Source organism: Ammospiza nelsoni, chromosome 12 (genome assembly GCF_027579445.1).
Source record: "Ammospiza nelsoni isolate bAmmNel1 chromosome 12, bAmmNel1.pri, whole genome shotgun sequence".
Lineage (NCBI taxonomy): Eukaryota > Metazoa > Chordata > Aves > Passeriformes > Passerellidae > Ammospiza > Ammospiza nelsoni.
Window position 1 is genome coordinate 7233383 of NC_080644.1, and position 21448 is coordinate 7254830.

Consider the following 21448-nt stretch of genomic DNA (forward strand, 5'->3'; position numbering starts at 1 on the left):
GCTGCGAGAGCCAGCGCTCAGCAGCGAGGCCGAGCTAAAGTCAGTCAGTGCTTCAGGACTCTGAACACGCCTGAGTGCTGCGCTTTGAGCAGGCATGATCCCTGTCAGAGAGAGGCTGCCAGTAGGGTTTGAAAATAATTAGGAAACCCAGAACCCCAGTGCTTCCCAGAAAAGCCTGTTAGCTCTGCGGTGGAAACCTTGCTTGCAGGGAGTGCATCGCACAGAGTCATGACTCATCAACTGGATGGAGCTAAACTCCATTTTTCGAAGGTAAACATGCTCAAGTCCTAATGAGGTTTACCCTTGATAGGACTCCTATGCTCCTGTTGTTGACCTGAATTACTGGGATGCCCAGTAATGGATGATGGTTTCAGGGGATGTATTTCATCCAGAGACACCAAGACCTTCCAAGAGGGCAGTGGTGATGGGGAAACTGAGGCACAGAGAGTTCAGACCACCAGTCCACTGCCTCCAGCCAGAGCCTGCACCCCACCAGCCCCATCCCTGCAGCCTGGGTGGACACTGCCAGCCCCTGCTCTTGGGGGATCTCAGCTGTGAATCCGAGCGGTCCAGGACAGCCTTGGAGGAACAAAACAAGACAATCAATCACCCTTGCTTCATCCCGCCCCAGTCTGCATTGTGCGGAGCCTCAGGGACTCCACATCAAAGCAGGAGCAGCTGGCTGCCGGGGTGTCCCAAGCTGGCTGCCGGGGTGTCCCAGCCCCAGACGGGCAGCGCCCTGCCCACGGGCTGCCTGTCTGCACTGCCCACACGGGCTTGGCCTCTGCTCACTGCCTGAGCCCCGGCAGCACAGCCGGGATGCAGCGCTGCTCCCTGCTCCGAGTGCCGGGGGAGATGTCCGAGGTCACGGCGGCCGCAGAGAGCACCAGAGGTGGGGGTGCATGGATGCGGGGACACCGCTGTAGCATTCCAGGGCTGGCAGCGCCTTCCCTCTGCAGGGGCGAGCAGGAGGTGGCATTGCATATGGGGGAAGAGCCAGCCCCATGCCAAGCTTATCCTGGAGCTGCGGGAAGGCTGCAGAGCAAAGGCTGCTCCTGCCGCGCAGCTCCCGCTATCCTCACAAGACCCTTTCCTCTGCAGTTCCTTCCATGCCACACGGCGGGCGCTTCCCCCGGGCTGCAGCCCCAGCGCTGCTGCAGACAGTACATTAATTTTTGGATGCCTTTTGCAGCTCCCCAGCGTTTCTCCCCATCCCAGGCACGCACGGCTGGGATGAGGCAATGTTCCCAGGGAGTATTGGCTTCCCGGCTGATGGGGAGTATTCCTTGGTGAAACTGGTCCAAGATGCTGCCCAGTGGGGCTGGGGATGGTGAGGGGGTGCAAGGGGTTCAGTCGTGGTGGGCTGGGCTGCACCATGGTAAACCAGCAGCATTGACCATCTGGGATGGGGCATCTGGGCAAGGGAGATCCCCCTGAAGCAGTGCCATGTGTGGATGCAGCAGTGGAGCAGCAATTTGGGTATAACCCTCCAGATATTTCCCTATTTTCCCTTTGGCAAAGGGCAGGGTGGCTCTGCCCTGTGACCACAGCATGGGACAGAGCAAGGAGGACCTGTCTCTGGCAGCGTGCAGGACACACGTGCCCGTGGTGGGTAACAATTGACATTTTTTCCAGTTCATTAATTAAAACACGGAACAAAAGTCACTAAAGTGTGAGGCTGGGTGTTTACAGGGAAAATTCCTCTTCAGGTGCCAGGTTTATTAATAGAAGAGGAAAAAAACAAGGGGGAGAAGCAGAGCCACAGCTGGACAAGGAACATCTGGGAAGGATAAGCTTTTTGGGGGTGGATGGGGTTGGGTGTGTGTGTGGGATGGGGGTGTGAGGAGGGGGGTGCAGTAAGCACCCATGTCCCCCCACCACCAAGCCCCCAGGGTGCAGAGTGGCCATGGGGAAGTCATGGTGTGGGCATTGCTCTGAGGCAGGAGGTTCCCAGCTCACCCTGTGGGACCCTGGCAGAGCTAATTCAGATCCTTTGAAGTTTTCCCCATTAACTGCCACAAACTGGTCAGGATCCAGGCTGATGAAGCAGGACATGCTGTCAGCATTGCCACCAGAGCTGAAGCTGCTGGGACAGAAGAAAGACATGCTCAGCCAGGGTTCATAATGTGAAGTTTGGGGCAGCAAAACCCCCCTGGCTCCTTCAAGCTGCCCCCAGGAGTGCAGGGACTCCCAGCAGTGTTGGGGGGTGGCAGAGCTGTGCCCCCCAGACCCACATGCCACCCACCTCTGCCAAGTGCCTGCACACAGGCTGGCATTTGCACTTCCATATGTGACACATTAGGACTTGTTTAGAAGCCCTTTATTGTCATATTTTGTTCTTTATTTCCTACAAATTCAATTTGCTGAGGGATGTGTGCGGATTGTGAAATTATTTTGAGAATAGTTCCTCTGGGTTTTTTAATTTCCTTTGTATTAAATTTTACAGTGTTTAAAGGCTATGAAAAAATTTATGTTACAAAAAAAAAAAAAAAGTTAAAAAAAAGAAAAAAAAAAGAAAAAACAACCAGGAGGGCAAAATTCCAGGGAGGAAAGGAGAAGAGCCCAAGAAGGGGATGAGCTGTGGGGTGGTGCTGTCATGGCAGGCACCGGGGATGGTCTGGCACTGATGCCCCCTCCTGCTCCCACTTCATCCTGGATGGAAAACCAGGCTGGCAGAGATGTGGCCGCTGCCTCAGAACGGGTGCCTGAGTGGGACCTGCCATTTGCTGAGGCCTGGATGATTGTGGTTTTTGCCACCACTCAGCCTTTCCCTTTCCTTTGCTCTCCATATGGGAGCAGGACACGGATGCTTTGCACAAGGCCATGGGGCTCCACTGAGCCCCTGCCTGCCTTTCCAACCCCTCACAGTCATTTGGTGCAGACATAAAAGCCCACAGCCACTCCCAGCAAGAAATTCCCGACAAGAAAATCTTTGAATTATTCCCAAGCTGTGACTGTGGAAAGCCAGGCTGCCCTCCATGAAGGGCTGCACAGCTTGGAGGCATTAGGGACCCCTTTCTCTGCCAGGGCAATGGCCAGTCAGGAGCCACTCTCCTGCCCTCTGTCCCCTGTGCTGGATGTTTCCAGCTTCTTCAAATCACAGACACATTTTTCATCTCTTTATTTCTACCATTGTCATTGTCATTGTTCTAGGCTGGTGCAAATTGGGAACTGGCCGTGCACTGACACTGCTGCTCCCTTCGCCCGCAGCCGCTCTTGTCCCCAGAACCAGCAGGAGGGCCCATTCCAGGGATGGAGATGGTGCTGCATCCTGCTGCCAGTCCCCCACAGACTTTTGCACCTTGGTCCACGTCCCTGCCTGGCACAGGACCCCTGGCATGCTGCATCCTGCCTCTCTCCAGCATAATTTCCCCTTTGCAGCCTGCCTGAGGGGTGGTGGAGGATGCAGGGGCTGTGCCGGTGTCTGGTGAAGGTCTGGCTGAGACCCCCCAGTGTTTTGAGAGCTCCTGGGGCCTCAGCAGCACTGAGGAGGGGACTGGAAGCTTTGGGAATGATAGAATCATCCAGTTCCAACTCTCTTGGCATGGGCAGGAACACCTTCCATCAGACCATTCTACCTGGCCTTGAACACATCCAGGGACTGGGAAACTCAAACCCAGCAGCATCTCCAGCCTCAAGGGACCAGGGACAAGGACTCCCCCTTGTAGCACCAGGGTGCCCAACCCTTACCACAGCTATGCAGGGATCTATAGGGTGGTTGGTGCCTCTCAGCACCAGGCAAGAGAGATGATGTGGAAAATAATTATGCAACACAATTTAGCCATTATTAATATGGAAAAAAAATATTCAGTGAATGTGTAACTTTGATCAAGAGCAAGATGCCAGGGCTGCAGAGTTGTCCAGTGCAGTAGGATGTGCTGGACAAGCAGCAGCACCAAGTGTCTGGGAAGAATGACAGGATGTTTGAATAAGCTGAGAACAGAACAGCCTTCCAGGGCTGTGGGGAGGCAGGGGTGCAGGGATATGGGAATAGAGGGATGTATGGATGCAGGAATGTGGGGATTTGGGGGAAGCAGACATGCAGGGTCCCAGAGATGGAGGGATGCAGAGATTCAGGGTTGTGGGGATGCAGGGATGCATCCCTCTGCCCATCACATTCCTCTGCCCATGCAGATCCTCTCCCTAACCCTAGGGTGCTGAGGCCTTCTCAGATCAGCCTCACTCTGCTCCTCTGACCCCTCCAGGCAATTTGGCAAAATGGTGGAGGAGGATTGCTGAGCAGATCCCAGCTTTTGATCTGGGAAAAGAGAGGCCACACCAAGCCCTTTCTGAAATTGCTTCCTGAAGCCTTGGCTGGGCACTGCTGCTACTTTGCTGAGACATTCAGACCCTGGCAGCACTGGGGCTTGAGCCTGGCCTGGCCATGCCATCCTGCCTCTTCCCAGCACCCTGTGTTAGGAGCTGCAGCCTTGGCAAGAGCTCCCTGCTCTGGCCTGTGCCCCTGTGCAGGTGTTGGGTGTGGAGACTCCATGCCAGCCACCTCCTGGCTCCTCTTTGCCCCTAGAGTCACGAGGTGGTGACTTTTCCAGGCCACCAGCATTGCTTTCCCTGCTACATGCTGGCAAATTCATTTCACAAGAACAGGAAATATGAATTCTCCTCTTCTCTTTGTTTTTTCAGGAGAAAAGAAATGTGAAAAACAAAGTAATCTAATCAAATGCTGTTTGTTTGTGGTCTCAGGGATCTCCCATTGTTTGGTTGAGGCTCAGTGAGATGCCATTGGGATGGCCAAGGACAGGGACACTCCACACCTGCTGCAAGCCCAGGTGCTCCCAGCCCTTGTCAGCAGAGCTGGGGCTCATCCCCATGTGGGGATAGACAGACATCCCCATCCCAGGGGCTCCACTGGAACTGGGAGCACTGGAGCCAGAACTGCTTTGGCTGATGGAACCATTGCTGGCCCTGCTTCTGTCAGGCTGGCTGGGGGAGTGTGGGAGCACAGGGATTCTTGTGCGGTGTTTCAGGAGGGCTCAAATTAACAAACCAGCATTGTTAAACAGCTCAAAACATCAGTACCCTTTAATTATCCCCTTTTCCTAAGGGAGGAGGCATTTTGCACCTGGGGAGGCCATGCCACACATTGCTCTTTCGCCACAGTATGATGAGATTTTTCCTCAGTGCTGATGTCTGGAATCAGCCCTGCTCCAGGCCCACAGTGGGAAAGCACTGCTGTGCCAGGACCCTGGAAATCCCCATCGATGGGGTGCACTGCTGTGATCCTCACAGGACCCCTCTTCCTGCACAGGAATATCCTCCAGCAAAGAACTGATGCAAGTTTATTCCCTGTCTCCAGGGAACTCTGAGCAGCATCAGTTCCCTTGGGACTGGAATCACCCTTTGCACCCCAGAGCACCCCTAGGCCAGGGCTGGGACCTCAGCAGGAGGAACTCTGCCTGCAGGAAGGTGCTGGAACCTCCCTACTGCAATGGATGGCCAGGTTGGTTCTGTTGGGAGCCTCCCAGACAGCCAGGGAAGAGGGGGGATGGATGGAAAGAGACGAGGGCACCAGGCCATGATGTCTCTCCATGTTGTGATTGCCTCAGAGCTGAGACAGAGCTCTCCCCTGTGGTGGGGAGCCATGAACCCCCAAAACAAAATGCCGTGGGAAGGAGAGGAGGCAGCTGAGAGCGCCTGGAGTGTGTGCGGGGTGCGGAGGAGGCTGGGGATGTTTGGAAACGTTCTTTTTCTGCTTTCATAGTGTGACATGCATTTTTTACTTCATTTAATCTTTTTTTGCTCAAATTCCCAAGTGAAGAATTCTTTCCATGAGCCAGAGGCTGCTGCCACGGCTTTGTGCCCGGCCGTGGCACTGGGGACCAGTTGGAGACCATGCCCTGTATCCCTCCTCCAACTGCAGCAGAAGTGGGCATGGGATGCTCAGAAGTGGGCATGAGGCTCAGGGCACCCAATTGGCGCCTCTGCATCACTGCTTCAGCTCCTCTATCCCACTCCAACCCCCTTTTCTCCACACTCCTGCAATTTGGTGCTTTTTGAGGTGATGAACCTTCTCTGTGTGCTTCGAGTGGGAGCTACCCACAACCCATTTTAAACAGCTCAGGCTTTGTCTTTATTCCAGCTCCTGAAAATTGAATTTGTTTATGGCATAAACAGGATATAAAAGACTGAAAAAATAAAAAGAAGAGGGGAACATTTTTCTCCATGCCTTTTCCTTCAACCTCTGAGGACCATATCTGCTGACACTCCTGAGTGTTAGGCAAACTCCTGATGACAAACAGGCCCTGGGGACCTGCTCTGTCCAGCATCCCAGGACACTCCTGATCCTGGATTTTTTAATACAAAGGTCACTATTTCTGCTCTTTTCCTTTTTTTTCCCCTGGTGTTCTCCAAACTAACGGTGGTTTATGGTGTTCTTTGACGTCAGCCACAAATGGGGCTGCCAGGTGGTAATAATTTTCCTGAATGTCGGCTAAATACAATTATCACTCCATTTTCACTTCAGAAATATTAAAGTTTGTGTTTCTTCTGTTATTAATTTTGAAAAAAAGCCTTTATAAGTCACCATGGCACACGGCCGCCGGCCCTGGCGTGCTGGCAGCCACAGCTGGTGACCAAAGTCCAGGCTGGCCCTGCTGTGCCACGTTCCTGGATTGTTCTGGAGGGGAGGGATGAGAGGCAGTGCCCTAGAGACCCAGGGACAGAGCCAGGAGTTGGGATGTCAGCAGGACTGAGGATGGATCCTGAGGCTGGGAGGGTGAGGAGGGACCCATGTCCCTGTGGAAGACCCAAATTCCATTTCCTGTGGACCATGAACTGAAATTGGGTGTTTCCCAACCCCGTGCCAGCACAGCAGGGTCCATCAAAGGACAAAGCTCCTAGACACGCTGTTTCCTCCTGGCTTGGTGTCCAAAGCATGAGCACATTGCTGCAGCTTTGGCCAGGGCAGGCGGGAGCTGAGGAGCCGCTGGCTTTTGTCACGGAATGATCACATCCTGCTGCCAGGAAGGGTCCGTGAGAGTTGGGATGCTGCGAAAGCCCACGTTCAACTGCAACCAGAGGATCCAGGGCAGTTCACAGAGCTGAGACACTGGGATTGGATTATCAGCAAAATGGCTTAAAAGTAAACTTTGAGACAGAGACACCATCACAGCCTTCGGTGGCCAAGTCCCAGCTGAGTGAGGCCTGCAACAACATCAGGCTCTCAGCCCTGGCACAAGCTGAGGTGCAGGTGCAGCCACATATCCCAAGTTTTGCTTCCCTGAGGGCACACAGATGGGCACCTTGCTTGCCTTCCACTGCCCAGGATCACCTCAGCCTCTCACCACATCCCCTGAGTGAGAGCACATGCTCTGGGAGCTGCAGCTGTGGCAGGGCATGGACAGTGCTGGCCTTGGGCACCCGAGCCACGACTGCAGTGGCTGCTTCCACAGCCCTCCCTGGGCTCTGTGGCTGCAGGGGGGAATTTCCCCATCCCCAACCAGCAGCCTGCTCAAAGCCTTTGTCTTCTGCTGAATTCCAGCTGGTGAGAGTCATCCACCAGAGTCAGAGGATTTACCCTCCTGGGGAATGATGTGCAAGAGGGAACTGTGTAGTCACATTAAAATTATTTGAAAAAGAATGGGACTTCTGAGAGCTGTCTCACGTGGAGCCAGGAACATCCATCTGACTGATGCTTCCATCTGTCTTTCTCAATAGCTTCCTTAAATAGTCCAAATATTAAAAAAAATAAAAAATCTATTGGAATTTGGCATATATGGTTCTTAGGAGAATAGAAGAGGGCCAGATACTAAAATGCCGCTGCCTCGCTCCCTTCCAGTAACAAACACATGATTTTCATTGCAGAGAAGGCAGAGGCACATCTGGCCCAGAGGAGGATGCTCCATGGTCACTGATGCTTTGGCTTTGCTGGGAGAGCAGGCTTTGCCCAGGCTGAGGGTCCTGTTGAGCACAGTAGCAGCACCCAACCCATCTGGGGAATTCCAGCTCCCTGCAGCAAAGGAATCTGCAGTCCAGCTGCCCCAAACCCCAGGCTCCCTGTCCTACACTGCAAGCCCCATCTCCTGCCTTTCTTTGGAGAAACCTTCCCTGAGCCCCACTGTGCACAGCCAGAGTGGCTGCAATGGCGAGAGGAGATTCTGGAGCACTTTTCACACCATGTTGCAGTTCCTCGAAGACCTTGCCTGCTGTTGCTCTCACTATCACCTCCTGCCAGCTTTTCCCTGGAACCCTGCAGTGCCCACAAATGGGAATTGGTTTATTGGCTCAGTGTTGGTGACTCTCACCACCATGTTTGCTCATTTCATCCCTTCAGCTCCACTCAAGGAGCGATGACGGATTTTCAGTGACAGATTTTCAGTGACAGAGTTTCAGTGGCTCACGTGGGATGGAGATTGATGCTGGCTTCAAGGATGGTGCTTGCTGCAAGTGCTTTCCCACAGTGATCCTGGGGGCCTTTTGCTGCCCCAACATCACCCACTGCTGGGGCGGAGTTGGATAAAACCTTCAACAACCCCCAGCCTTCACATTCACCTCCTCCTTTCGCCTCCTCCAGCGAATTGAAGATCCCAGTTCAACAGGTCAACACCCTCCATCCTCCCAAGCTTCTCCACGTTCCACAATCCTCACCTGGCTACCTGAGACCGCTGCCCCAACACTGCCTCCATTTGGGATAACCACCAGCCCCATGGAGCGGAGATCCCAACGCGGGGACGCTGTCCTTCCCCGCGCCCGTCGGTGCTGCCGGCGCCGAGCCCGCCCCGCGCCAGCCGCGGGCGTTCTCCCCGCTCTGACAGCTGGACGGAAATTGGAAGGCGACGCTGACATGTGTCAACAATAACCAGCGAACAAGCGCTGCCGGCGGCGGCGGCGGCTGTCCCCACCACCTCGAGCAGGCTGGCCACTCTTGGCTGAAATCACGGCACGTTGCGGCTGGAAGCAGGAGTATTGTTTCAATTATTTCCATTATATAAAGTCAGGCCATTTAATATATTCTGCCTCAAAGGGGCTCAAGTAAAGAGATAAAATAAACACTGGAAATCTGCTCTGCTGACATGGACCAGGAATTCGGTTTCCACACCAAGCCCTTCCCTCCCATCTCACTGCTCGTCTTCCCTTTCCTCCCGGCTCTCTCTCCTACTCTCACTGCCCCTTGGCCTTCCGTGCCACTCGATGCCAATTCCCTCTTTGGGCTTTGCTCCTGTTTTGGCAGCTGGAGCACTTGAAGGCTGTGCAGCCACGCTGGCATCCAGGACTGGAGCAAACCAGAGGAGCCAAGAAGAGAGATGGAGCTCCAGAGCTCGCTCTGGGATGAAGGATGTGATTTATGGCAAATCTTGAGCCTCTTGGGATGCCACATTCCCTGAGAACAGCAGGAATGGCGGGTGGCACAAATCCAGGAATGGCTGAAGGAGGAGCAGGAGAAGGAGGAAAAGGAGAAGGAAAAGGAGGAAGAGGAGGAGGAGGAGGGAAGAGCAAATGTGCCATGAGCATGCTGTGGGCTGCACTTGGCAATGTCAGCACTAAAATCAGCCACCTTTATGCCCTCCTTCTCATCTGGGAGAGCTGATGGCACCCCAGCACTGAGGGACCTCACTGGCTCTGTGCTGGCATGGGAGGTGGTGAGTTGGGCTGCCAGGAGGCTGGAATTGCTCCCACCAGCTCTGACCAGACAGGAGCTGCTTCCTATTAATGCTTCCCACGGCATCAGCAGGGCTGTGCTAGTCCAGGTATTCCCAACGTGTTGGCATGTGGCAAGGAGCACCAGCCACAGCAGCAGCAAATCCATACTTGGCCTTTCCCACCACATTTCCCTGCTCCAAGCTCTCCTGGAGCGGGGTCATGGGCAGTGCCACCCCCAGGCACCCGGCTGATGGAGGGAGCAGTGTCACGGGGTGCCAGCGAGGGCTGTGGTGCAGCGTGAGGTGGAGCTGGCTTTTCTTCAGCGCAGGGAAAGGGCCTCTGCCGAACTGGCGCGAGAGCAGCTGTGACTTTCCATTCCTGTGGGAAGTGGGCTGCCACCGTCCAAGCATCTGGGCTTGTTATGATGGGAGAGGAATGCCAAGTATTTTTCTTCCTTATCCACTACCATCCGCTCAAACTCTCCCCTGATCAAACCCACATTCATCGCCTGGGATGCACTGGGGAAGATCCCTCGTGGCTGCTGAGGGCTCATGGCACCTGTGGAGAAAACCCCGCCCTCACCCAGGGGCTCCCTCCATCCCCCTGCCCCTTCCTAGCCAGCTCCAGACGTTTTATTTTCACTTTATTACCTTTCCTAGGAGCATCCCTGCACCTGCATCCCTTTGCCTGCATCCCAGCACCTGCATCCCTGTGCCACCACCCCTGTGACTGCATCCCTGCTGACCTGTGGGCCCGGGGGGACCACGCTGTCCCCTCCAGACCCAGAGCATCCCGAAAGCAGCCCCTGGGATGGTGCCATGGGCGTGTGCCCTGGGGCGCCTGCCGTGCCGGGAAGCAGGCGGTGCAGCTTTGGAAGGTCACCAAGATTTTTCCGAAGATGAAAGTGTGCTCAAGTGTCAAACAAGCTTTCCAAATTATCTTTCTGGACACTTTCTCCCTTCTGCTTTGGAAGACGGAGGAGGAACATTTCATTCCCTTCGTGCTGGCGCGGAGCGGGGCTGCGTGAGGAGCCGGGAGCTGCCGGCGGCACCCGCGGCTCAGCCTCGCTTCTCCCCGGCATCATCCCCGAGTCAGCCCCGGCACCATCGGCTGGGCTTGCCCCTCCCGCAGCCCCCAAACCCCTCCCAGCACAACCCCTAGGGCTGCCAGGTGCCCGGTTAAACAGCAGACACCACCTCTCCTCCCACCGACGGCAGGATTTGTCATAAATAGACAAATTAAAGGAAACGTGTGGGTTTCTCTGCTCTCTCAGGGATGCCTGGCACACAGCAGCAGGGGCATGGGGACTGCCACCCTTGGCAAATCCTCCCTGACCCCAAACAGCTGGGGATGAGCTGAGCAATGGCCACGTGGTGCCCCCAGGATCCAGCACTAACAAGAGATGCCTAATTAGTGCGTCCTCCTGTGACAGGTCACCCTGGCACGGCTTGTGCCACATCCGCTCACCTGTGCCAGCAGCCAGAGAGCGTGACCTGCAATGAGGTGCTTCCCTGGCCCTTGCCCAGTGTTTGCCTTCCAGGTCTGCACAAGGAAATTCCCTATGGGCTCCAGGGCAGCTGTGCTGGCACCCAACAGGGCTTGTGGAAGCTCCTTGTGGAAGCTCGTTGCCCTGTGGCATCCACGTCACATCCCAGTCACTGCCATCCACACCGATGCAGCTGCCTGCAGCCAGGGTTTGGACACACTCAGATATCCCCGGTGCCATTGCCATGTCCCTGTTCTTCTGTGCTGGGATGGCAGCACCATCCCCATGTCCACATGGGCCCCAGCCCTTGCAAACTCCTGATGGTGATGCCATGCTGCAGGTTTGGTTGTTTATGGAAATTTCGTCTGAGCCAGATGCTGCAATTTATGCATTTTACGTGTAATTTTTCAATTTATTTCATAATTAGAAAAAAAAAAAACACCTGAAGTGATCCCAACCATTATTCCTCCTGGTTTCCTCAGTTATTACTCCTGGTTTCCTACACTGAGGCCAAAGGGGTCTGAAATGGCTCCTTTGTTGTCTGATCATTAACCCTTCAGGAATGAAATGCAGCAGTGCTGGATGGGAGGGAGGTTCAGTGGGGCTGGGGGAAAGAAGGGAAACAGGAGGGAGAAATAAGAGGGTAGAGAGAAGATTAACCCCAGTGTACTGTCCCAGGCATGGCTGGACACCCCAGGACACAGATGGACACATCCTCTGCAGCCCCATGGGTGGTTCCCTCTGGTGCAATGAGTTTGGTGGCTCTCAGCACCCCCAGCCCAGGCAGTGCAGACCCAGAGCATCCCAGGCAATGCAGACCCAGAGCATCCCCGGTGGAAAGAAGCCCTGCAGCTCTCTGGCGTGTGGGATGAGCAGGTGGATGATGATCTGCCCCAGGGTCCTCAGGGGGATCCTGTGTGCCCAGAAAGTCTCTCTGTGCCCCCTCTGGGGGCAGGAGAGGGGCACCATGTGCTGGTTTGCACGTGGTGATGACAGGAGTGAATGTGCTGTTGCTGGGGCTGTCACTGGTGGCCGGTGGCCTTGGAGCCCTGGCTGGGAGGTCCCCAGGCTGTTCCAGGGTGCAGCTCCTGGCACAGGGTTGGGATGATGGGACGAGTATGTGGGGCTCCCACGATGGGGACCTGTGCTTGTAGGGTCACCTGGGTACCTGGCCAGTGAGGTGTCCCCCTCCTGTCCTGCACCCCACTTCAAGCACAGCCCCTAGGGTGAGTTTTGGGGAGCACAGCCTGCAACAAGGGGTGTGGACAGCCACATGGGAGCCCAAAACAGAGCAGTGAGCCCGTCTTGGCTTGGAACAGCTTGGCACAGCTCGGCTCGGCTCAGCTTCGCTCCCGCAGCTCGGAGGGAGGTGAGTTAAGAAGCGCTCGGAAAATCAGAGTCAGCTGCGATCCTGGGCACAGCCGGGGCAGAGCCGCGGCCGCCGCCGGAGCTGCCAGAGACCCACCAGGGCTCCCGGGGACCGGGGGGCTCAGCCCTGCCCGGGGGTGGCACTGGCCCCTCAGCCCTGCGGGGGCTCGGAGCGGGGACTGAGCCGGGGGGCTGAACTGGGGGGATGAGTTGGGGGGATGAGTTGGGGGGATGAGTTGGGGGGATGAGTTGGGGGGATGAGTTGGGGGGGCGAGCCGGGGGGCTGAGCTGGGGGGATGAGTTGGAGGGCTGATCCGGGGGACTGAGCCGGGGGGGCTGAGCCAGGGGGCTGGTTGGGGGGCTGAGCCATGGGGATGAGCTGGGGGGCTGAACTGGGGGGCTCGGAGCGGGATGCTAAGCCGCAGGGACTGAGCTGGGGGATGAGTTGGGGGGCTGATCCGGGGGGAGCTGAGCTGGGGGGATGAGCTGGGGGGGCTGAGCAGGGGGGGCCGGCACAGGCAGCGTCACCCTCGTGGCTCCACCCCCCCAAAATCGCAGGGGGCTCCGCTGTGACCCCGGCGCTGGGATGGCAGCGGGACAGTCGGACCGCGGCGGGACGGCGGGACGGTTCCCAGCCGAGGTGGTGGCTGGAGCGCTCCGGGGGGATCCAGCCAGGGCGTTTGCCAGTCGCTTTGTTGCTGCTGGGGGATTTTTTACTTTTTTTTTTTTTTTTTTTAGGATTATTATTATTTTGAAAGGGAGGGTGAGGAGAGGGGGCTGACACTCACTATAAAGGCAGAGCTCCCTGGAGCAGCCAGCACTTCCCCGTCACCATGAGCACTCCCCGGGCCTGACAGCCCCAGCCTGTCCCACTGTCGCCGGCTGAAGCTGCCCTGGAGTGTGGCTGTGTGTCCGAAGCTCGGGTTGGGATGGTGTGAGCCCGGAGCCGCTCCTCGCCCTCCCAGCACCCTCACCGGCTCTGGCAGGAGCCGAGCCCTCCAGCCGCTTGGATGATTTGATTCCTCCCCTGTCCGACACCACTCCTGCCCAGATGCAGTGGATAATATTCATGTTGCTGTTATTCATCAGCTCCATGGAAATGCTCACGCAGAACCGGTGGAAGAAGCAAGGTACGGTGTGCGCAGCGCGCTCGGCTCCTGCGGGGTGGCTTTGGGACACAGGGCTGCCTGTCCTGCCAGGAAGGAGCTGTGAACCAGGGCTGGAGGTGCCAGCCACCAGCCTGCCCCCAACCCCTCACCTTGAGCCCTTTGGGGACGTCTGTGCTCCCCCCTGGGTGCGTGGCACGGCGCTGGCTTGGCAGGGCAGGAAGATGCAGAGCGCAGCCCCATAGCCCTGCCTGCCCGGTGCCAGCCCTGCCTTTGGGGACAAGGGACACTGGCTGGCACTGGGACCAGCTCTGCAAACCCCAGCAGAGCCAGACACAGTGGGGATAGCGCAAAATGGGCTGATTTCCTGATAATTCATTTCTCTGCATGGCACACTAAGTGCCTTAGGAGTAAAACCCCCTGGAGGGATGCTCAGAGGCACGGCAGGCACTGCCTGTCCCCTGTCCCCTGCCCCATCCTTTCCCCAGGAAGAGGCACCAGCTGAGCCCCTGCTCAGTGCCTGGGCAAGGGCAGGGTGTGCTGGGGCTGTGCAAGGCATGTGCCCCCTCCATTGGGCACTGGCTCATGTCCCCTCACCGGGCAGTGCCAGGCAGTGCCAGCTGGCTGTGTGCAGTGGGTCCAGGGCTGGTTCTCAGCTCTGTGCCAGGAATGCCTTGGTTTTGGGGCCAACATGTGCCAGGGTAGGGGCAGGACCTGCCAGGACCAGGGCTTTCAGGGCTGGAGCCTGGAGAGCTTCCCTTGAAGTTGTTCCATGTTAAAGGCATGCGGAGGCAGTAGGTGTGGGTGATGATGTGGGTGGCCAGGCTGGGGGCCAAAACACCCCTGATGGGAAACAGCCAAGCACCACGAGGGGCTCCAGCTACCACTGCTTGATGCTGGGTAGCACAATGCTCCAAAGGCCTCAGGTCTTGGCAGCCTGGGGTCTGGATGTGGCTTCACACCCCAGACATGTTATATACCCTGGGATAACCTGCACAGAAAAGCCAGCACAGGGTCCAGGAGCCACGAAAGATGCTGGAACACCCCACAGCCTCCCTACTGCCACTGGGAGCTCTGGTCTGGGCAGTCCAGTGCCCCAGGGACTCGTGGTTCCCAGCAGGACTGGGCACAGGGCGGGCAGAGATGGGGGATGTCACACCTATGCCCAGCAAACTCAGGTACCCACTGTGCCCCATGCCCAGTGCCCATCCCAGATCAGCCCTGCCCTCTGCCATCACCTCGGCACAGGAGGAGATGAACCCCTCTTGTTCCAAATCCCCAAGCCCATGGTTTTGGAGTGAGCCACATCCTGGTGTTCTCTGTGCTGGCTCCCAGTGTCACCCTTGGTGGCAGAGACGTGTGTGCCATGCCAGCAGCACTGTGGAGTGGAGGAGGATCGCCCACTTCTCCCAGCTCCATACCATGGGATTATTTCCAAAGCCAGTGAAAGGAAGGAGACCCCGGAGCCCATCCAGGGCTCCCCACCTTCTTTGGCCTGGCTGGAGGTGGAAGGAGGGCAGCAAAATCCACTAAATATCAAAAAGAATTAGGGAAGGGAAAGAGGCTCGTAAATCCACGGGTCTCCAGGGAAGCCACTCCAGCTGCAGCCAGGAACACAAATGTTGTCAGCGTTTGGTAAATATGTAACGGAGACCATAACAACTTAATGGATCCAAGGTGCTTCATTAGTGCTCCCAGCAGATGCAGCTCTAATGAGGGCTCCTGGCAGTGCTGCCATCCAGACAGGGTGTCCCAGAGAAGGGACTGGCATGAGCCAGCTTGGGGACAGCTGATGGCACCACAGCACCGTGGACTGGCTCGTGCCAGGGACCAGCACACGGGGCTGTGAGGCATTGCCCACCATGATCGTCTGACAGAATCCTCTGCCAGCATCCCCCCGGCCTCCCAGCACCTCTGCCCCAGCCCCACAGCTGAGGGACCCTTCTGGTGCAGCTTCTGGGGTCAGAGGGACCAGTGCCAGGCAGTGCTCCCAGGGCTGTCTCTGTCTGTGCTGGGCAGCACCCGGCAGGTGGCTCGGGCTTGTAGCAACCTTGTGTAGTGGAAGGGGTCCCTGCCCATGGCAGGGGGCTTGAGATGGTCATGAAGGTCTCTTCCAACCCAAACCATTCTGTGGTTCTGTGGTTCTGTAGAGCCCAGGTCCCAAGAATGCTGTACCAGGGCTTCTGGCACTGTCAGGCTGTAGTGCCAGAGCCAAACAGCTCCCAGCAGAGGGGCATGGTGAAGGTGTTGGATGCCTGCATGCAGGAGTTCAGTGCTCCCTTTTGTGGCTTTTCTGTCAGAAAAAGAGAGCAGGAGCAGTTGGTGGTGTCTCTGAGGCCTGGTGGATGTTGGCACCCTGTCCTTGTCCCTGGGAACAGAGGTCACCCACGCTGGGGTCAGTCACCCTCCCACAGCCTGGGAGTGCAGCACAGGCAGCCGGGGAGGCAGCAGAGCCTCTTGAGCAAACAGACAGATTCTTTTCTCAGCTCCTCTTGAGCGCATCCAAAATGCCCTTTGTCCTCTGACACTCAAGAGGCATCAACTGATTAATCCAGGTCAGATCATGTTTCTACCCGCTGACCCGGGGGTTGTTCCACTTCCCACGGGACGGGCATGGCTGGCTTGGGGTGTGGCTCAGGCTGTCACCCATGGGCAGTGCTGGGCACGGGCAAACCCTCAGTCTGGATCTTGGAGTGCTGGAGGCCATCAGTGCTGACCCAGCTGGGAGCGATGGCTCCGTGTGTCCCTTGGCTGCAGTGTGGACAGAGGTGGGGATCTGAGGAGCAGAGAGAGGTGGGGTGGCATTTGCAGGGAGACAGGACAGCGCTGTCCCCCTGGTGTGTCAGAGAGAGGCCACGGGGCTGGGGCCCCCCTCAGCGCCTGTGTCACAGCCCCTCTCCTCCGTTTGTCCCCGCAGCGAGTGCTGGCCTGCTGGAGAACTGCACGGGCTGCGTCCTGTGCTCTGAGGACAATGGCTGCATCACCTGCCACCACCGCCTCTTCCTGCTCATCTGGAGGGACGGCATCCGCCAGTACGGGATGTGCGTCCACACCTGTCCCCCGGGCTACTTCGGTGTGCGGGGTCTGGAGGTCAACAGATGCACAAGTACGTCCCGATCCAGCGGGGGTTGCCCTGCTCCCCTCGGCACCCTGCGGGTCCCAGTGCCGCGGGAAGGGCAGTGGCTTCATTTCCCACGGCATTTCTGGTGCCGCTGGATCCAGGGAGTCCGGGTTGGGGGGTTCGTCCCCTTTTCCCTCGCCCAGAGCCGCAGCCCGGAGCCCGCAGGTTTGGGGTACCCGGTGGGTGCCGGGGTGCCCCGGGCGGTCCCGCTGACCGCCGTCCCTCCCGGCAGAGTGCAGGTCGCCCAGCTGCGAGAGCTGCTTCAGCAGAGACTTCTGCATGAAGTGCAAGGACAAGTTTTACCTGTACAAGGGCCAGTGCTTCCGGCAGTGTCCCCCCGGCACCGCGGCACAGCCCGGCACCCGCGAGTGCCAAGGTAAGCAGCCTTGCCCGCCGTGCCCGGGGATGTGCCGGGCTCCGAGGGGTCACCGATCCATCCCTGCCGTGCCTATCCCTGCAGAGACGTGCGAGCCGGGCCCGTGGAGCGAATGGAGCGCCTGCACCCACGAGAGCCGCACCTGCGGCTGCAAGTGGGGAGTGGAGACGCGGGTGCGGGAGGTGCCCGAGGCTGCCCGGGAGGAGGGGACCGCCTGCCCCGCGCTGCTGGAGACCAGGAGGTGCCGCATGAAGAAGCACTGCCCCGGAGGTGAGCACCGTGCCGCCGGGGCTGGGGACAGCTCCGCGTCCCTCCAAAGTGAGGGCGCTGCAGGAGGACGGTGGCAGCAGGGGTCTGGCCGTGGCCGGCGAACCATGCTGTCATCTCCCAAGCATTCTGAAACTCTGGGTAAAGCCGTCATCTCAGGCACATGTGCTGAGCAGCCCTAGGGCTGGCTGCTCCCACCTGGCAGTCCCCGGGACTGCCTGGGACGAGCCATTGTCCCCTTCCATGCTGGACTGGGCTGGGCTGGGCACTGGCACGAACCGCCGTGGCGGGATGAGGCTGCCAAGCTCCAGCTCCCATCCTGCCACGACGTGAAGGGAGGCTTTCTGTACTGCAGCTGTGGGTAAGGAGGGCTGAGACACACAGGGGAGGTTCCTGCAAAAACCTCTGAGCTCCCTAAAAACTGGAACGCTCGTGGAGCAGGAGGGCATCACCCAGGGGATTTCTGATGGCCAAAGATTTGGGAGACACCCCAGGGCACAGTGCCCCTCCATGGCTCATCTGGCCAGATGTTCACTCATGCTCCTGCACTTCCCCCACCTCATTGCCAGGCTGGGGGCTCTCTGGCTCCGGGATCCCCCCACCTTTCCCACACCAGACGGGCTGCAGGGTCTGTCCGGGCGGTGCGTGCACGGGTGCAGGGCTGGCGCTGGGAACCAGGACGGGGCTGATGTCATTTTTGGATGCAGGCGCCTGGACTGGAGCTACCCTAATAAATCTCCACTTAATAACTGGCAGAAAGGGGATGCATGAGATACCGAAGTGAAGTGCCTGGCAGCAGATCTGAGCCAGCCGGGGTTGCGGTTCTGAGCTGCGGGATCGCTGAGCCCTGGGATGAGCTGGCCGGCACCGCCAGCGTGGCAGGGATCAGGGAGGACAGCACTGGGGGGGGAGAGAAAAAGGATCAAGAAGGGGGGCAGCAGCAGAGGATGTGCGTGCTGGGCGAGGGCCACGGAGCCAGGAGAGAGGTTTCATCCCAGCAGCATCAATCATAAGTAATATTTTCCTGCTGACAGTGCAGAGGAGCTGATTCCCTTCCCCACCCAGGTCTCAGCTCACGTCTTTGGGGTGCCAGGTGGCTTTGATTTTAAGGATGTTCTCCTCCCTGCTGGTGTGTGGCAGCTCCAGACCCACAGAGCTGGTGACAATTTGATGCAAGAAATTTAGTGTGGGAGGACAGGCTGCTCCAGAGCACTGTGTCCTGGAGCACCATGCCTGCGCCCTGCCCTGCCTGGCAAAGAGTGCATCTCACTGGCAGGAAGTGCTGTGCCTGTCTTTCAGGGACACCTCGTCTTGTGAAGTTACTGGGAAGGCACTGGCACCTCAGAAAAATGCTTGGCCTTCTGCCTCTGCCTGTGCTCCTGCAAGCTGGAAGCCGTGGGGCTACAGTGGTGGGCCAGGAACTGGCAGGACTCTACTGTTGAGGCTGCTGTCTGGGATCAGCTTCAGAGACAGGCCTGTCCCCTGCCCAGCAGAAGGAATCCCATGAGTGCCCCCCAGGCAACCCCGTCAGGAGGGAGCAGCCCCTCCATGTCCCCCCTCTCCTGGGCAGGCTGTTTGCAGTCCCTGCCACGGCAGAGCGTGTCTCTGCCCTCGCTCCCAGGCTCCTGCCCGCCTGGCCAAGTGCTGGGTTATGGGATCCAGATGCTGGAGGAGGACGAGGAGTTCACTTGATGCATCTGAGGCACCCCCAGCCCGGCCGAGCCAGGGCAGGCGGCCGAACCCGACCGTGTGATGAGAGATTTGTGCCACCACTTCTGAGCCATCCAGGCGGCTGGAAGGGAAAAGCCGCCACGCTTGGCCGTGGCACAAACCCCTTGCGCTGCTGTAAATCTGCCTTGGGTGTCTGTCCCGCTCTCCAGACGCTTGGCGTGCGTGCCGTGCCCTCTCCTTTGTGGGTGGCAGCTGTCTGGAGATCAGAGCTGAGAAACAGGGCTTCAGAGCCAGCCAGGACAAGAACTGGAGCCCTCAGAAGGGATGGGGACAACAGGGCTGGCACACGCAGCACCAGGGGCAGTCGTGGTCCCTTGTGCCCTTCACAACACTGAGCTGGAGTGGGAGCAGGGGGCAAGGACCCACAAAGCTGCCCAGTTTTTTGGGCAACCATTCTGATCCATGGAGCCCATGGCACAGCAGGTTTTATCCTGAATCCCTGGTTTTTTGGTGTCTCAGCCAGCTGGAGGGTGTGTGGCAGCTTCTTGGGGTGAGCAAAGGTTTGTGCCACAACAGCCTGACCCTGGAAAGCTGACACAGGGTTGACCTGGGATGCAGCCAGGCTCCACCTGGTTGTGCCACTGGGATGGGGACCATCCACACATGGAGGGCATCCACAGGGAGAGAGAATTAGCAGCTGTGCAAGGATGCACCCCAAAGCCACCTTGCTCCCCAGCATGCCCAAATCCCCCCAGGGGTGACTGGGTCCCGTGGTGGAGGGCAGGCTCCCCATCAGGGCAGAGCTGGGCACGGCTGTGCCATGGCTGTGGGGTGTGGGTGCAGCCACTGCCCCCCTCCAGCACCCACAGTCCTTGCTCAGGGAGGAGCTGGGCTTTCTCCAGGCAGCTTCCACTTGGGCTGAGCTGCCCCACCCCATTCCTGGGGATTTGGGGGTACCAGGAGTGAGAGTCCAGCCATGGCAGATGTGGGGACAACACGCCAGTGTCCCTGTGCCCATGCCATCAGCACACACAGACCCACACTGCTGTTTCATGCCTGGGAGGGGGCTCTGGGGTCCCCAAAATCAGAACCTGGGTCCAGCACTAACACCTTGAGGGAGGATATGGGATCAGCATCCCATGGATGAGGTTCAGGTCAGGTCATGTTGCCTGGCCAACAAGTGAGTGCTCCTTTTCTTCTCCTTTTTCTGTTACAGAGAAAACCGAACCCAAAAATAAAGGCAAAAAGCGACAGAAGAAGCCGAAGACAGAGAGGCACACGGGCACCTAGCGGGCACCAGCGCGGGAGCTGGGGCACCATGGCAGGAGCTCCCAGCCAACTCCTGCCACGGTGCTCCAGCCACATCACCCCTGGTTTTCCATCCACAGAAAAAAAAAGGAAAAAAAATTGCACAATTTTCTCTGCCCCCCCCCCCATCCCCCTTTTCTTTCGAGACAATTTATGGCCTGTAAAACATTTCCTTTTCAGAAAATCTAATTTGCAATGTCCAAAGCAAAGCCCTAGGGCTTGGGGAGGGGGTGGCTCCTTTATTCCTCTGGTCTTCCCTCTGCCCTAGCCTGCTCCATCCCTTCCTCCAGACAGGTGGGATGGGGTGAGACTGGGGTTGGACCCTGCTAATGAAGCTGATGCCTGGCTGGATAGTGTTCCCCAGGGCTGGGAGATGCCCTGGCTCCACGGGGCCCTGATTTTATGGGAGGGCTAGGGGGCACAGTGCAGCACTGAGCTGCTCCAGGTGCTGGATAGTGTCCCCCATCCTCGGCCACAGGCATGGGAAGCAGCAGCACTCCTGGGTTGGGGCCCCACTGGGGATTGTGCCATTGCTCACAGCAGCCCAGCCTGGTGCTCAGTGTCCCCACTGGCACAACCAAGGGACAAATCCTGCTCTCCTGGGACTCCGAGGGCAGCTGGACCTCTAGACTGACAACTCTTCTTGGGGCCATGCCATCCCAGCACTCAGCACCCTCAAGGGCCAAATCCTGCCATCCTCAGGCTCACAGAGAGGCTCAAAGAGCTTCTCTCCCAGCTGGATGTGGGCACAGAAATTTGGGGGGACCGTGTCTGTATTCAGACAGGGAGAGGCACAGTGTGAGTGCAAGCCCAGGCAGGGGATGCTGCTGCATCCTGTGACCCCAGACTGGGATGTGCTGGAAGCAGCGCTGCAAATCCCTCCCAGCCATCAGCAGGGCGTGACCGTGGGGTGCTGAGCCCCCTCCCAGCCATCACCGTGGGGTGCTGAGCCCCCTCCCAGCCATCACCAGGGCGTGACCGTGGGGTGCTGAGCCCAGTCTATCCGTCCCTGTCACGCTGTGTGTGTCCCAGGCACAGAGGGCTCTGTCGGGATATGTACCGTGTGAGTGCTCCAGTCGCTGTCCAGCCGCAGGCAGCTCTGCCATTGGGGATTGCCGGGGTGCGAACTCCCCGTCCCCGCCCAGAGT

General features: G+C 58.0%; 1 protein-coding gene across 1 annotated transcript; it reads left to right on the forward strand.

The window, feature by feature from the left end:
- The first annotated feature begins 13471 nt into the window (after nt 1-13471).
- RSPO4 (R-spondin 4) lies at nt 13472-20468 on the forward strand. Its single transcript, XM_059480964.1, has 5 exons — nt 13472-13581; nt 16475-16663; nt 16911-17054; nt 17139-17324; nt 20209-20468. Exons 1-5 carry the CDS (start codon nt 13503-13505, stop codon nt 20280-20282), a joined length of 672 nt encoding a protein of 223 aa, XP_059336947.1. The 5' UTR covers nt 13472-13502; the 3' UTR covers nt 20283-20468.
- The last annotated feature ends 980 nt before the right edge of the window (nt 20469-21448 follow it).

Bases quoted from the DNA above. Each gene is read 5' to 3' on its own strand.
- RSPO4 (XM_059480964.1), top strand. From the start codon at position 13,503: ATGCAGTGGATAATATTCATGTTGCTGTTATTCATCAGCTCCATGGAA. The intron at 13,582-16,474 runs GTACGGTGTGCG...TTGTCCCCGCAG, and splicing joins GAACCGGTGGAAGAAGCAAG to CGAGTGCTGGCCTGCTGGAG. The intron at 16,664-16,910 runs GTACGTCCCGAT...CCCTCCCGGCAG, and splicing joins GGAGGTCAACAGATGCACAA to AGTGCAGGTCGCCCAGCTGC.